This window comes from Accipiter gentilis, chromosome 29 (genome assembly GCF_929443795.1).
Source record: "Accipiter gentilis chromosome 29, bAccGen1.1, whole genome shotgun sequence".
Lineage (NCBI taxonomy): Eukaryota > Metazoa > Chordata > Aves > Accipitriformes > Accipitridae > Astur > Astur gentilis.
This window is the reverse complement of record NC_064908.1, coordinates 18,994,415-19,010,156: the sequence shown is the minus strand read 5'-3', so window position 1 is coordinate 19,010,156 and position 15,742 is coordinate 18,994,415. Positions and strand designations below refer to the sequence as shown.

Below are 15,742 nucleotides of genomic sequence, written 5' to 3'. Positions count from 1 at the left end.
AGCAAGTTCCTCTCCCTTCTGGCAAAACCCCGTAGTGATCATTAAGATGCCATAACAATCATTAAGATGGGGAGAGACGCTTACCGTGACCCGAAAGGGCGTCGTGGCGGCAGGCTCCATGGTGGGGTTCTTCTCAGTGACCCCGCTGGGCATGCTGCGCCTCTGCCCGCACCTCTCGGGGGGGGACTCTGTGGATGGTACAGAAAACAAAGGACATTTACAACCACAGAAGCACAGGGACAGCCCAGGAACGTCAGCAGGCCGTGCAAAATGTGGCTTCTTCCTTTGAGATGCCCTTGCAAATGAGCCAACACAACCACCCCGCTCGTATTTCCCACAGCCTCCTAGAACAATGTTCAATCAGCAAGACTTTCACCTTCAACAATTAGCATTTTTTATACAACTGTAAGCTTCAGATAATGCCTGACAGGTTGGCATTATCATTATTTCCAGTCTGCAGATGGGTAAACAGAAAATGTATTGAGCTGAGCGAGAATTATATGCAAAGTACAGATCCATGCACTTGTGGACTTCATACTCCTAAGGGAAACTGCTAATGGGGTTACAGGCACAGGATGCTTAAGTTCCCTCTCTAATTCCTCTAGCAATTTGCTTTGTAACTAGGAAAAAATTGTTAAATCCTGCATTTGCTAAGGTATAAAATGTCGATAGGAATACTTACCTCTTTCCCTGCTGGTGAGGAAGGGAGGGGGCTGAAAAGGCTAAATTAACAAATATGCCTAACACTGAGAAGATTTAGAAAGCTATTAGGTAAGGTCAGCAACAGCATTATGAGGTGGTGTTTCCTCAGCTCACAAACCCTCTTTGAAAGCACCATGGAGCTCATAAAAATAGACCTATTTCCAAGCTGCCATTCAGTGGTGCTCAGACCTTGTAATCATCTTCCCTTCCCAAAGCATTCCAGAGTCCTTATTAGCCAAGCGTTTCCATCACCCAAAAGGCAGAGCTGTGTCATCTCCATTCTGTTCATCAGGAAGTCTAGAAAATGGGCAAGGCCTATGGTCAGGATCATGTAGGCAGTTAGTGATAACTTCAAGAAAAAATTCAGGTGTCCGGACTACAGTGTTCTCAGGAGTGGACACATGAGACAAGGGCAGAAGAATCCTCCTCCTCCTCCTCGTCCTCCTCGAACAGAGCTGCGGCTCTCCAGGAGGCGAGGAGACTGCTGCACAGTCTTCTCTATGAATCTACGTGGGTCAGAGATCTGCGCGTGGCTTTGCAGGTTAAGAAATTGTCTTTATATAGATCTCTACAGCAAGGCAAGCAGGTGACAAGTAACAGCCCAATCATGTTTATGAGCAGAGCTTAAGCCCATATAAAGTGTCAGGAGTATGAAACAAAGGACTGAGTAAATCTCCTAGTAGAGAGGAGTAGTTCATTTTCAAACACCAGTTACTTTGCTGCTCCTTTGAAAGTAAGCACATGGGATGCTTTTGAGCTGAGTGCTTCTTTTTTTGCTGGTCCCTGCCCTGCAGCGGCACTGACCACATCCAAGAGTGGGAACTCCACAGTTTTCACTCACAGCCAGACTTTTGGGGACATGAAGAATTTTTACGTTCAAAATCAACCCCAAACTGTTTAAAAATTCTCAAAATAGGTACAAAAATTAAACAAATATCAGGTGGCATATAAATACATTGGTAAGGTGCAAGCTGGGGAAAGGCTTTTGTCAAAAACTGTCTTCTTGCGGCTTTTTTTTTTTTTTTTTTTTTTTTGCGACACACTAATACGTATCAAAATATTGTCAACTGCCATCAAATCATGGTCTCCTGAATACAGAATAGTATAAGCTTTGGAGAGGATGAATGAAACTCATACTTCTTACTCTCCCAGGCACCAGAATCTTCTCTACTCTTTTATTTATCCACATCCACTGGGTTGGACTTTTGTTAACTGAATTTCTCCCTTTCTGTAGGCTTCTTTTCCACAAATATTTTCTGTCCTTCATGTCACCTTATCAACAAACCCTTCTGATCTACAGAAATCCTTATAACTTTTGAAAGACAGTCTGGACATGTAACACTGAGTTAGTTACTAAAAAATATGAAATCCAAGCAAAGACAACAGCAAACCAACAATACTTTCAGAATGACACTGAAAAGCAGATTTTTCACACAGCTGTTTTTCTCTTTTTAAAAATTATGAGCATAAAAATAAATTTAAAAAATGGAGCTGAAGTAAACATTGGGGGAACTCCTTCTAATACACAATTTCACAGGCAACAGGTGTGCCAATGAGTATTACATCATTGCTAGGATTCTTGGTTGGGAATGAGAGGTGGCCTGAAGAAGAACACCTGCTGCAAAGGGAAATCAGATGGTAAACGCTGCTAGAGGGAGGCTTCTACAAATTAGTATGCAAAGAAAACCAGAGATGGAACAACCTATACTTCAGAACATCTCAGACAACAATGTTCTCGTAACTAGTGTAACTTAGAGGTGGTTTGTTTGCCAATTCTCAGCCTCTGCAATCTGCAGTTTGCTGCCAACCCCCTTAGCAAGGAGGGTTGTCCCCTTAGCAAGGTTCTCCCCTTGCCAAAGACTGAAGTCACCCGGGATCTGTAAGAAACAACTAATACCTGCAATTCCACTCAACGATTCCTGAGATGTATCTTAAACTATTCCAGAAGGACAGATTGTGAGATTCCACCCATGGACTGGGTGAAGTGCCCGTTTAGCATCACCTGCCTTGGTTGCAAATTCTGCCCATAATTCCTCACCAGTGGCCACATAACCTGCATGAGAGCCAGTCAGCCAAAATCAGCCAGTTCATTGCTTTCACAACTTCCAGACAAGCCTTCTAATGTCTTGGCCACTTTCTTTGCAGAATGCTGCACTTTGAATCTCAAGGAGGCAACCAAGTCCTTTGGTGTCATCTCATCTCACACTGAGGATCCCACCCTGTTCCTCTGAACAGCAGCCTTCTTTTTTTGGACTGTCATAAAGAAACTACTTGATTACAGCATTTTGAAAGTGAGTTCAAGACGACAAGACAATTGAAGAAGCTGCTTTGCATTTTCTTAATGACCAGAAAAATAAACGTTGTTCAAAGCATTTCTCATATACATGGTGGGAAAACAGGAACGATGGGATTACGTGAAAAGCAGATGCAAGAAATTATTTCCCCCAGAGGTCGGCGGCACAGGCACAGAGCTGTGCTCCCCAGCCCCACACACCTCTCGCCTTCAGCACAGAGGGAAAGTCCCTGCTGTTCCACAGAGGTGTCACAGCACTGTTGACTTGCACCACAGTGGTTTGTCAGACCAAAGTGCACAATTGTCTCACTTCTGGTAATCTGTCAAACTGTTTCCTCTTTCAACCACACAGGTCAGACCTCTTCCGAGAAAGGGAGAGTGTGTTATGAGCTGGGGCTGATTAATATCTGGGTCTGATTGCTCCGAACTGTACTCTTAAATTCTTACTTCATCATTAAAACATATCCAAGGCAGGGCCAGCAAAACACATCGGTTTGACCCAGACCAAAATACAGAGATGGTTTAGGACCTAAAGCTTCCTCTTATTCTTAAGCTTATGGTTCATAAAGTGTTTGGAGTCAAATCTCTATTCTAGCTTAATTTAAGCAGTGTGGGTATCACTGGAGAGGGGAGGGTTTCCAGGAGAGATATATTACAAAACTCTTTATAAGAAACCAGAAATAACGAGAAAGAGGGTTGGGTGTGGGTGTTTGGGGTGGGGGTGGGGGTGAGCTGTTTGTTTTAAAGGGAAGTAAAAATAGCTTACAGGTAAATTAGTAACTCCTAACTACCAGGCATGTACAGCAGAACAGTTTTACGCAGCGAACAGTATGACTACATAAAGGACTGAACTGCCCTTTTTATTTCTGCAGGATTAGAGGAGAAGGCTTAGGCCAGGTTACTCTGCCTAGAGACTGGCTTTTGCGATGTCTGCTAAAGCAAGCCCAGAGTAACACCGCAGCAGCCAGCCACCGCATAAAAGGTCGCTTTAAGGCAATAATAGAAACTCTCTCCATAGCCACTAGAGGCTGAAAAAGAAATGTCTTAATTTACAGCAGAAGATATTTAGATTAGCCATTGGAAAAAGTCTTCTCTTAACACAGACACACATAAATGTACGTTCAAGCCTATCTTAAACCTTTCCATGGACTGTCAGGCAAGGTTCAGGTACAATGAGCTTCCCTCCCTCCCTTCTCCTGGGGCAGATGGATACCAGACGATCTCCCGAAATCCCTTCCAGCCTTATTTTCTGTGATTTCTGACAAATTTGCCCACTTGTGCATAAGACAAGCAAGTTACAAGAGATCAGATTCGGTATCTGACTTTAGCCTTCTCTTCACAGCCTCTAACACATCTCCCTCCTCTCCCAAACCTCCAGCCCGTTTCTGGCTGGACAGACTCTGCGGCAGTTCTGTGACCCCTCTCAAGAGCAGAAAGAGTCCAGGGTCCTCCACTGACCTCTGTTACAGACCCACAGTGTGACCCTTGGACGCTTTAATGCTTCTCATCAGATTCACATTGATAAAAACCTTGAAAATCCCATGGGAACACTGCAAGGTTTCATTAATGAATGTCTGCCATCCATTTTGTATCCCAGGATAAAGCATTCCAGAATGAGGAGCAGTATTACTGCAGGCAGCTAACCACGGAATGACATTTCCAGAAGCACTTAGTATTATGAGATAACATCCTCACTAGACAGTGAATTTCTCTGTTAGCTTAATACTATCCCTTAGCTCATAGAAATTCCAGGATTATACCTTCATTTGTCCATTTATTTGCTCTACATCAGATTTGATCTGAGGACTTAGACACACAGTATCTCAGGACACTATTTGCTCTCCCCAAGTCCTCAACTTGTTATGAACTTAAAACCTCCAAATCTTTCTTTTATGACACAGAGGCTTGAAAATCACTGAAGTAACAGTCTATTAAATGAGGATTACAGTGCAGGCATACTGGATCTGAAAATGGATTCCTTGGGTGTCGTGAGGAGAGCCACATAACCCAGCAGCAGAGATGCCAGTGGGCAGAAACGGATGCCCACAGAAGGGGATTGCTTTCTGATTCTCCGCAATTTCCACCAGCCTACAATGCAATACCCAAATAAAGGATGGGATACATATACAGATGAGCAATATGAAGCTGTCTAATTACTGTTGGACAGCTGAATCAGGCAGGCCCACCTAAGTATATTACCTGGCCCTTTAGAAGCTCTTAAAAATCTCAAAATTGGACGGGAAAAGGTTCATAAGTCACTCTGAGGAGGACTGTGGCCATTCTGATGGAAATTCCTCATCTAATTTTCTCCTCATTGTTGACAGCATTGCCCAAAGATAACTGGCCATTTCTACTCAAGGCTGTTTTACGTGCTGCTGTGGTCCCTCCCAGTTCTTTTTCAGGAACACGTACTTAATCTCCCCATAAGCAGCACTGCTCAATGTCTGCCACAGTCTGACGCCGGGCTGGGGCACGTTCACCTTACACAATCACAGAAGCAAGAAGAAACAAACAAAAGTGCTTCCTGCTGTTCCAAATATTTAGAGAAGGCTGCAATGTTTTGGGTTTTCCCCAGTGCAGGATAAGATCTTCAAAGAGAAACTTCCTTGACATTATCAACCCTCTGAAACCTCTCCTGGGTTATCACACACCGCTGGGTCCAAAATGCTGCTTGGTGTGTACTGCACCAGGATTTTTTTTTAAGTTGAAAGTATCCCACCGAGTTCACTGCCAACAGAACACATAGCACTGTAAACACTGCACATTAATTTAGGACCTAGGGCTTATGAATATTTCTGAAACTGTTTCTGTACAGTAATAAACACATTTGATTTGTTAACTAATTCAAGGCATTTGAATTGCCAGAATAATTAAGCCTTACTACACTCTTCCATGGCCGTTCTTTGTGCTGCAGAATAGTTACAGAGCAGCGCAGCAGTCCCCCCGCGGCTTCCAGGACATCCGCAGAACAGCCTGTGAGGAACTCCTGGCACCCAAGCTCTTGTTTAACCCACTCAACATCACTGCCTTCTTTGTTGCAACTTCTCAGACACTGCCACAGAGCAGGTCATTATGTGTAACAAACACACGAACAAATATTAATACTGTTTACTTTTCACTTAGCAAGTGAGATGTTTTTACATTTGCATTACCTGCTCTTGTGAATCACAGCTAGTCCAAGAGATCATCAGGATTATGCTCTCATTCGTGGGAACGAAATACATTAACTCCTGTTTGTTCATCTCTCTTCACGCTCTCCCCCTCTCCTGATCTCCTCTCACACACAACTCCAGGGATCAGCCAGTGGAAGACACAGTATGAACAAAAGCAGAGAGAACCAGCTGGAAGGAATAACTAACGAGCAGGCACTTCCCAGCAAGTTGATTTTCTGATAGGAACCCGTTCCAACTCCAAACAAGAAAGGGAGGTACAAATCTGAACGATCGTCAGAGAAGGTAGCAATCAGAAAACGTCTCCCTCAAACTCACCAAAAGGACGCCGTGCTTGTCAGCAACGCACATGCCATGGCACTCCGAACAAGCCAGGAATAAGAGGAGTAGAGATGATGACTTCATCAGAGGCAGCAAGAAAGAGAAGTATGACTGGAATGCCAGGCAAGCCAGCAGCGCTGGGGAGACACGGCAGGAGGCCAGGTTCCTGCACCGCACCGCAGTGACGTGCTTTAGGGAAAGGAGACTTTAGAGGACAATAAAACTTCACCAGACCGTCTGGAGGTAATGCAGAAAACTAAGACTTCGTCAGAACCAAAAGCTGGTGGAAAAGCTCCTACAGGCAGCCCTGGGAGAGGTCAGACTGGCTCCCGAATAATTAACCTTCGGAGTGATCCGCCAACGAAGGGGTGCTCCTCCCTGTCCTGCCCCATTGGTTTGGTGCTTGACATCTCCAGGGTGCCCCAGAGAACTTACCAGGGTGGAGTTTCTGTGAAACCAGAGGGAACAGGAATTACCGGTCTCCTGCTCATACAATTACACTCCGTGAATTAATTTTATTGCTTAATGAATTTAGGTGTTATTCCTCTAATTTCTGCATTATCTAATAACTCCTTACTACAAACCCAACCGAGGAGAGGAGGAGGCACATAGTGACAGAAGTGATTTATTTAACACGGCTCACAGTAGCATTTATGAATTAAAAACAGTCCCTGGAGACGAGATATTTGTAGTGCCTGTGTGATTCCGAATACTCAAGAGAGGCTGCAGAAAAATCTACATTTCAGATAGCTTTAGGTGGCCACATGAGTCCAAGAGGAAGGATGGCTCTCTAATCTGAATCCAAAGGGGTATTCAGAAGCTGCTGTTAGAATAGGGGCACTTTTTAGAAGTGGAATATTACCCCGGGAATAAACAACAACAGAAAATAATAACTACTGAGTTAAGCCAACTTTACCCTTCACGAGGCATGAATAACTTTGAATGGGAAGCAGAGATGCAAAAATGTCTGATTTCCAGTGGACAAAGGTCAGTTACGAACCACTGAAAGGTTATGAACGCCCTTGCTAACACTCTCTTCCTGCTCCCATCAGCTGGACTAGAAATACAGCTGCAAGGCCAGTTTCATTGTTCAATTACCCGGAGAACTATTTATTGGAACCTATCGCCCAATGCCCTGCTGATCCCTCAGTGAATTCCAGTTGATCCCTTACAGCAATATTATAACCATTATGCCACACAAAATTAATTAAAAGTCAAACCTTTATTAGGCAATAAAATTGACTTTTAAATAAAAATGGTTGTGAAGCAAAAGTTTAGGGCAGGTAATGCTGCCCTCTGAAAAATCAGACTCATCTAAAACCAAAGCTAATGAACACTCAGAGTGGGTATTCTCTAGGCTAATGAAAGCTTGTGTCACCACCACTTCTTATGTTAGAATAAAATTATTTCTTCCTGCATCTAGAATCTCTAGCTTAAATACACTTCTGCAATCCCACTGGCTGTACCCACAGCTCTTCTACATCAGAATCGGTGATTTACTCCCTGCTCATTTAATGCTTTAAGCAGAAATAGTTTCCCATTTTCTCATGCTCTCACTACCTTTTCAGACAATTAGGGATACTGTTTACAGAACTATAGCTTGTAAAAAAACCCCTCACTTATCTAACCATTTACATACAAAACAAAAAAAATAAACTGGAATCATTACTTGCCTTTTGTGCTACACTCTGGCACAAAATATTTAGAATTAAACAGTTAGAGGCTGGTTGTATGCCTATAGCTAATGCTATCCACAGTGACTACACCAAACAGATCTAGCTTCTTACCATTACCTCTGTTTCCCTCACAGATGACTTAAGTGTTACAAACCCCACTATATTCAGCTTAGCAGGGGGAATGGCATCTCTGACTCAACTGCGGCCCTGCCTGAAAGCATAAAAAGGCACCTGAAGCACCACTCAGAGCCATAGGATCCTCTGCAGCTACGAGAATGGTGGCTGGGACAGCTGTGTGAACTGAAGAGCCTTATTAGAACTGGCTGGAAAACAAAAAACAATTCAACTCACAGAAGACATCAGCCCACAGTGCTTCCCACCAGCTAAAAAGTATGACCATCTTCTCTCAAAGTGGGACTAAGATCTTCTGGAAGAAGAGCTTTTTCTTTGTTAAATAATGATTTGAAGTGACATTGACCTTTGCCATAGCATGCTGTGCACTTTAATGGATCTCATACCGTCTCTGTGTCAGGTTCCCAGATATCGTGTACTGTGTAGTATTTAATATTCCTCATATTGCTCCTGAGCAAGTGCTATTAATGGCTCTCGAACCTAGCACTGAAAAAAGCTGTGCTATTTTTCTGTGTACTTGATATGTATCTATTCCTCTCTTTGCTCTAATATTACCCAGTAAGAGAATTCTTTTCCCAGCAGCATGCCGAGGTGCTTTTTGATGCATGCAAGCAGCAAAGGGACTTACTGCCCTCTTCTCGTGTCTTTCTGTGGGCTTTGGCTGCCCAGTGTTGCAGCCTCTTCTCTCCTGGAAAGCTCGGTTAGGCCTTCCAGCACTCAAAGCTGGAATAAACCGTGCGTCTGTTATCACCCAGCAGTGGGGTAAACGGAGTTTTGCTCTGCTATAGCAGAAATCCAGCTGCCTCACTAGAGGGAGCTGAAGCCCCTTCCCTGGCCAAGCCAGCCCAGAGCACTGACCCAGCCAGAGGACAGGGGAGATCTGGGCTGCCCGGGAGAAATCTGCTTCTGACACGGGCAGCAGGGCTGTGGGATCTCTCTGGTGTTGTCCGTCTGCTTGTTTAGCTGGGTTCAGCCAGGCAACACCTCTCCGCGGGGCAGCTCACGTCCCCACTGCAGATGCCGGCACCGTCCAGGTACCACTGCCTTCCTTCTTGTAGGTTAGCGACAGGTATCCAAGGCAAATTCTGCCCTCGTAGAAATTGATGGGGAATATATTCTCTACCTGAGGAGACAGATTAGCCGTATTTGTCAAGAAAAAGGTACTCCCAGAGGGCAAAAAAGAAAGAAGAAAATAGCACGAATGGGAAAGGAAAGCTCAGGTAATTCTCAACATGAGGAGCCTGAAAATATACATGCTAACTTCTCTGCACTACAAAACTGAAAAAGCGGATCCACGTCCAAAAGAAAGACATAGCTGCAGGTCCCCAGACCTGGTGCCAGGGCGATGACAGGGAGACTACAAGGCATCCAGAAAATTGAAACCCTTTCTAAAAATAAATAGCAAATCATGCTGATTGAGCAGCCTTTATTACAAACTCCATTTTACTGTCTGGTATTTTTTAATTAGATATTTTTATATATATATTTTTGGTATTTTTATTCTTTATTTATCAGTCTCTGAAATAAAATATGTATGATATTTATCTTCCTTTGGTATGATGTCTAGAGAACGAAGAAATTCGTCTTTTGCTAACGGCATATCATTAGGAGCCTTTTCTCCAGGGTAAAATTGAAATCAAGCACAGACTTAAAAAATACATCAGAAAAAGATGAAATTCTAGCCTGGTTGGGGACCAGATTGTGGAGACTGCTAATACCCTGGTTAAACTGGAAAGGATGATAAAGCGAAGTAGAACATAAGCTTCCTCCTATGTGATGATAAAGACAAGCAACATGGAGTCTGGAGAACAAGAAGTCAGCTCTGGGGAGGTTTAAATTAGGCTCATCCATCATGCTTAACATTTCTGCAAAGATTCAACGCTGTTCCCGTGCTGCTTTCGTGCAGCACTTCATCAGCATGGCTGCCTATTCGCAGAGGCAATCTAAGGCAACAGAGAAACTTCTGTGCTCCGTAACCTCGGTCACTGCGGATTTAAACTCTCCCACCTCTCCACAGCGTCTGGGACAGGGCGTGGAGAACACAGCCCTCTTCCACTCGGGACCGCCGGCATCCCTGACGGGCTGAGGGCCAGCTGCCTCCGCAGACCGCTGGCCCAACACGCGACGGCCATCCGCGCGTGGTGGCCGAGGGCCACAGACGCCTGGCAGACGGTCTCGCGTGGACCTTTCTTTCGCTAACGTCGCGGGATCCCTGCCGCAGAGCGGCTGGAGAACGGACTGTCCCTCCTGCGGCGAAGGCTCCCTCTGTGATTTCAGAACAGCCGACGCAGGTCGTGCCGGGCCTCCCATTTCATTAAAACTCCCAGGATTGCAGAGGGGAGTGGGAAATCTCACCAGAACAGATTGCGTTGCAGCACGTTGGCCCTCTTCGCTTCCAAGGTCAGAGAGAATTAAAAAGCAGAGAGGCACGTAGTGCCACAGGGGGACCCCCAGAGAGACGGCAGACACCCATCCAGATCACAGCCTTGGTTTTGTCCCCCATCAGTGAGGTCTGTTTCACTGGCAAAGCGTTCTTATGTTTGGTTTGGGGGTTTCCTAAGAGCTGACTTGGACAGGTGAACTACAAACCAGTTCAGAACAGTTTACTTTGCGTGCGGAGTAGCAGCACCGTATAAATTAAAACTTTGCGCAGTTTAATTACTAGGCCATTTTTCCAGTCGTGCGTGGTGGCTGCTGTAACAGGTCTGTACTGGCAAAATGCAAATTAAATAAATAAATACTTAATTTATAAGCATGATTCATCAGAGGTTTCATCTTCTATGGCAAAGAAACAGATGTTCTATTGATGGCACTTCATTAGAGAGATAAATGGGGTCACATACATATCTCTATTCACATCCATCTGCATAATAGACCAAACATTAAGATTTGAAATTCACATAGTACATGCAGCTTTTACATCAGGCTGAAAGAGTCTTAATGCCCAGAGCCAATTAATCCAAGTTAGATTGCCTTAACATTGAAGGAACTTTAATATTGTTCAAGAAAGCAGAAGGTTGGGATTTAACACTGGCTATTTGGGATACGGTTTCATTGGAAACACTTACACAAGGATGACGGATTTTAACTAACTGGATAGCAGTAATTTTTGGTACCTACTGGACAAAATTTAGTATTTCTCCTGATGAAGCAACTCAAAGACAGCATTAAAAGCAGCAGTGGCAGGAAAGTCTGAAAACACTGTTCTTCCTCCAGTTAAAATTATGAAGGGTTAGGATTAGGAATAGCGTTAGAGATAGCTGAGAATTTTTTTCTGTTTTTCCAAATGTTTATGCAGGAGGCCTAGGAGTTCCCCTGACAAATAGAACAAGTCTCCTTCATTTTAATATGCATTAGATACAAGATAATGCTTATAAAAAGAGTGTCACCTTCTCTGCCAACCTGATTGGTTTTTAAAGGTGAGCGCTTACACAAATGCTCTGCATTTGCTTGTGTGTGGATGTGGGAGTGTATGCACACACATGTATGTCGGCATACAGTGCGTTTGCAACACATTGGCAATCTACCTATGTGCCTACATACCCAGAATATTGCTGAAAATACTTCTTGTCCTTACTACTGTTACTCGTACGTCTTTCTTCTAGCCATTCAGACTCTTTTAAGCAATCATTTTACATTCCACAATTCCTATACTGTGGAATGTAAATCCTAACTTATTGTGACTGATACTTCTATTTCCTTTGGGGGCGGGTGAGTATTTCTGCTTCTCTTACACATACATGCTCTGAAAACATACTTGCAGGTGTCAGCTTCACAGGCTCACTTTTTGTTTTCAAGCAAACATTGCCAGTGCCAGTGAAAGAGATAGGAAAGAAAACATTAAAAAGCAGTCATGTTTTCTTACTCATATAAATAACGGTGTGCTGCAGATGGACATAAAGAAACCACCAAACTACTATATTCCTTAATGCAACTAATCTATAGCAATTGTGCTAGCTTTGTGATTGTGTTGCCATGCTTTTTAAAGTGATATCCACTGTTTACCTACAAACAAAAATGTGTCGTAGATTACAAAAAGGGATCTAGCAGGGCTATATTCACTAGTACACTTCTCATCCTATTTTTGAAGTGGGAGGGAGCAGGAGGATGTTCTTATCTCCACTAACACCGACACTTGCATTTTCCGTCCTGAAGAACATGCAGGGTATACGTAGGGATTCCTTCCTCCACTGCTGAACCGCAGTCACTCCAAGGAGCAATACAGTAGCTGTTTGGCAACACACTGCAGTGCTGCAGAACAATTTAGCACGTTGTGAATAGCATTCATTCTTCCTGGGGAGATTAATGCACTACACCCTACTCTCAGAAATTTTATCTTGGTATTCTCCCAACATTCAGCTGGCCCTAGAAGTAAAGTTATGTAAATGAACACCAAATGTTCTCACTTTAAATATGCCAGCCAGATCAAAATTTGTTCCCATCTAAGGGTATAAAGGTAATAACTGTTAACCTTTGACTGCTAAAAATGTAAAGGAAAAATATCTTTCATTTAAAACTTGCTCGTTTGGTTACCATGGACACTGCTTAATCATGAAGGATGACTATTACTTGTTCCTATAGTAACCAAGAAGCTTAAGAAGCATCCTGTAATTTAACTCCAGATGCCAAATTTTACAACAGTCCACCTATTACCACATTTGGATATTTCAGAACAAGCCCAGGCTTGATCTCCGACTCTACAAGAAATTCACTGATGCAGAAGTGCTGTAAGAAATCAAAAATGTGAGCACATAATGTACAAAAGAAACTTGCACTTCAAATAAATTGGTTTCTTCAAAAAGAAACATTAAGTGCTCAGCATCTGAGGATTCCTTTTTCAGTGTAAATGTTAATGAAGCAAAACTTTGGCCGTCTTTATTCTTGTCAATGTTTCTCAAAGTCTATACAATTGCAGGGCATGTTTTTTCCCAAAGTGAATGCTTCAACGCTCAGCTTAAAATGAACTTCTGAAGTAATGCTGAGTAGCCAGTATTCATAAACGAACCTGCGAGAGCAGAGCAGGACTCCCAGCCTAGCTCTCAAGAACAAACCTACAATGAAAAACTTGTGTCCCTCATGCAAGCAAGAAGCAGTGGACAGGACAAACCTTCCAAATTCAGGAACCAAAGTGTTGCTCTAGACAGCCTTTTATAGTATTTCTGCATATTAAAAAAACCCATAACACTTCCCTATTGTTACTCATCACCATAAAGCTTTACCTTCAGCACAACCGAAGAAATTTTAGTCAGAAGCTTTGTCTCCTGTAGGTCTGGGGAGATGAGGCTTCCAGAAATTACCTGTGGCTGACACTGTTTCTTGACCCTCACCAGCTCTATATTGGGTATGAATTCACAGATTTCAAAAAGCTATCAATTTTTACATGCGCTGATTTCCAAAGGGGCCTGAGGAAACCCAGTTTAAAAGCCTGACCCTAAGGCTGTATAAAACAGTGAAATGAGTAAGAAAGTTCTGGGGTTTGTGTACCTTTTTTAACACACATATACACAAACACACAAGCAATTAACATCTGCATTTAAAATATTCTCTGCATTGCTTAAAAGGAAAGCAAACTACCTTCAGCTAGCGTCTGAGTTGAAAAAAAGCAAAACTGATAATGCCCAAATATGGAGAGTGACCCAGCTCGTTCCCGGCTCTGTTGAGAGCAAAGTAAATTAAAGGATTATAGAGTGCCTTCAGTGCAATAACTTAAGGGATTAGTGGCACACTAGAAGACCTTCAAGGGAAATATAGGTTTAAAAGCTTTAAAAGGCAGCTCTGTGTCTAAATTGTTTGGACTGCCACAGCTGTAAGGAGACAAACTTACTCTAATACATAAGAGATCATGCAAAGCCTGCTGAAACCCCTCTAAGCACGCTTTTGGAAGCAATTCTTTTTTGGACTCAGACCAGGGTTTTTAACCTCTTTCTCATTTATTACCTATGGCTTTTAGATAAAAACTCACTCTGCATTACTTGGGAGCAACTCTTGCTACTTATTTCCTTTCAGAGTAATCAGTCCCTCTTAGCAATGCTGTTAGGGGAAAGTGAGGTTACTACCAGAAGGAAAGGACTTAAAATAGAGATAAGCAAAAGATGAGCAAAAAGAGACAACAGTCAATCTTCAAGTTGCCTGAAAGTTGCTGGTACAATTTCCAAATTTCTGTCACAGCATTAAGTGAGCTGTTCTTTGGATAGTAATTTCCCAAGTTACTCTTAAGCAGTCTTGGCAATTCTCACAATTTTGTCAAGACTGTTGCTCTATCTAGTTGCCTCTTAAAGGTGCAGCTGCTGGGACCATGGGACATTCAGGTATGGGACTATGGTTAAGATTTTAGAGAAAGAACATGAGAGTCAAAACTCCCGAGTTCTCTTCCTATCTTGGGGCAAGAGGAAAGTCTCAGACAAGAATACAGAGCTACTGGAGTTTGTGCCATTATTCTGTCATTGACCATGCGTGGGATTTCCTGCAAGTTATCTCTGGACACCTCACCGGTTAAATAAGAATGCATCTACCTACGGCTTCTTTCAAGTCCACAAAGTATTTGCAGTTCTTAGAAACATGCTAAAGAAAATCAAACAATTGTTATAAGCTAGTGTTTTGATTATGCACGAAGATATTCAGAAGACATTTACTGGTTTGGTTAGTGCCACAAAACACCACAATGGACACGAAGCCCACACTAAAGGTATCAGCAGACACATACACCTTCCCCGTTGCCCAATTTCATCAAGATTCTGGGTTCTTTAGTCAAATCTGCTTCTTTTCAAGCTGCTTATCTGACCTGCAAAGCCCGCTGCCCCTGCCTCAGCCCACATACACAGGTCCAGCTGCTGACACCGAGTCAAGGTGGCCGTGTTGTCCTGCATGAGCCTTCCCCCACGTTCCACGTTACCCCCTACAGTCCTCCCGTCTTTCCTCTCCTTCCCTTCCTTCCCCTACCCCTTTAGGGTCTCACTATCAAAACTCCATATCCAGCAAGTCTTAAATCACCTCCTCTGCAACGTTCCTCTTAAAATCTGACAGAAGTTACAACACCTGGAATTCAAAGGAGGAGGGAATACAAAGCTCTCAGAAATGCAGGATAGTGCCATTAAGAGGACAGGTGAAAAGTAAATAAACAGTAAGGCGTTACCTCATACTGCCACAAGCAAATGAAGTGACTGGTCCCCCAAATCCCAAACATACTCCAAACCCCACCCCATAGTTTGTTAACATCGCATGTTGGGCACAATATTATGGTTTAACTGCACTGTGGCTCCAGACACTAAATGGCAGCACTGACCGCTGGTTACACACGACTTGGCTTATCAGGAAGTCTGTGTCTTTGGAAATAGAGGCTCTTCCTTCCACGACTGATGACAGCAAGATGGGATGGGATATTTGTAAATCTTACTACATGTGGGTTTCTAGCTTACTATGCAAATACCAGAAGGGCCAGCGCTCCTTGG

The 15,742-nt window shown here is 43.3% G+C and overlaps 1 protein-coding gene across 5 annotated transcripts in view; it reads right to left on the bottom strand.

The window, feature by feature from the left end:
- DAB2IP (DAB2 interacting protein) overlaps positions 1-15,742 on the bottom strand; it is a 210,694-nt gene that overhangs the window by 143,721 nt on the left and 51,231 nt on the right. For 3 of the 5 annotated variants that reach the window (XM_049832022.1, XM_049832021.1, XM_049832023.1), the window contains exon 2: positions 85-188. The exons of 1 other annotated variant lie outside the window; for it this stretch is intronic. In XM_049832022.1, the coding sequence (XP_049687979.1) occupies positions 85-188 (104 nt within the window). Of the gene's footprint in view, positions 1-84; positions 189-6,147; positions 6,166-15,742 lie in introns of those variants that run through there. One more of the 5 variants, XM_049832025.1, reaches the window with a different exon arrangement.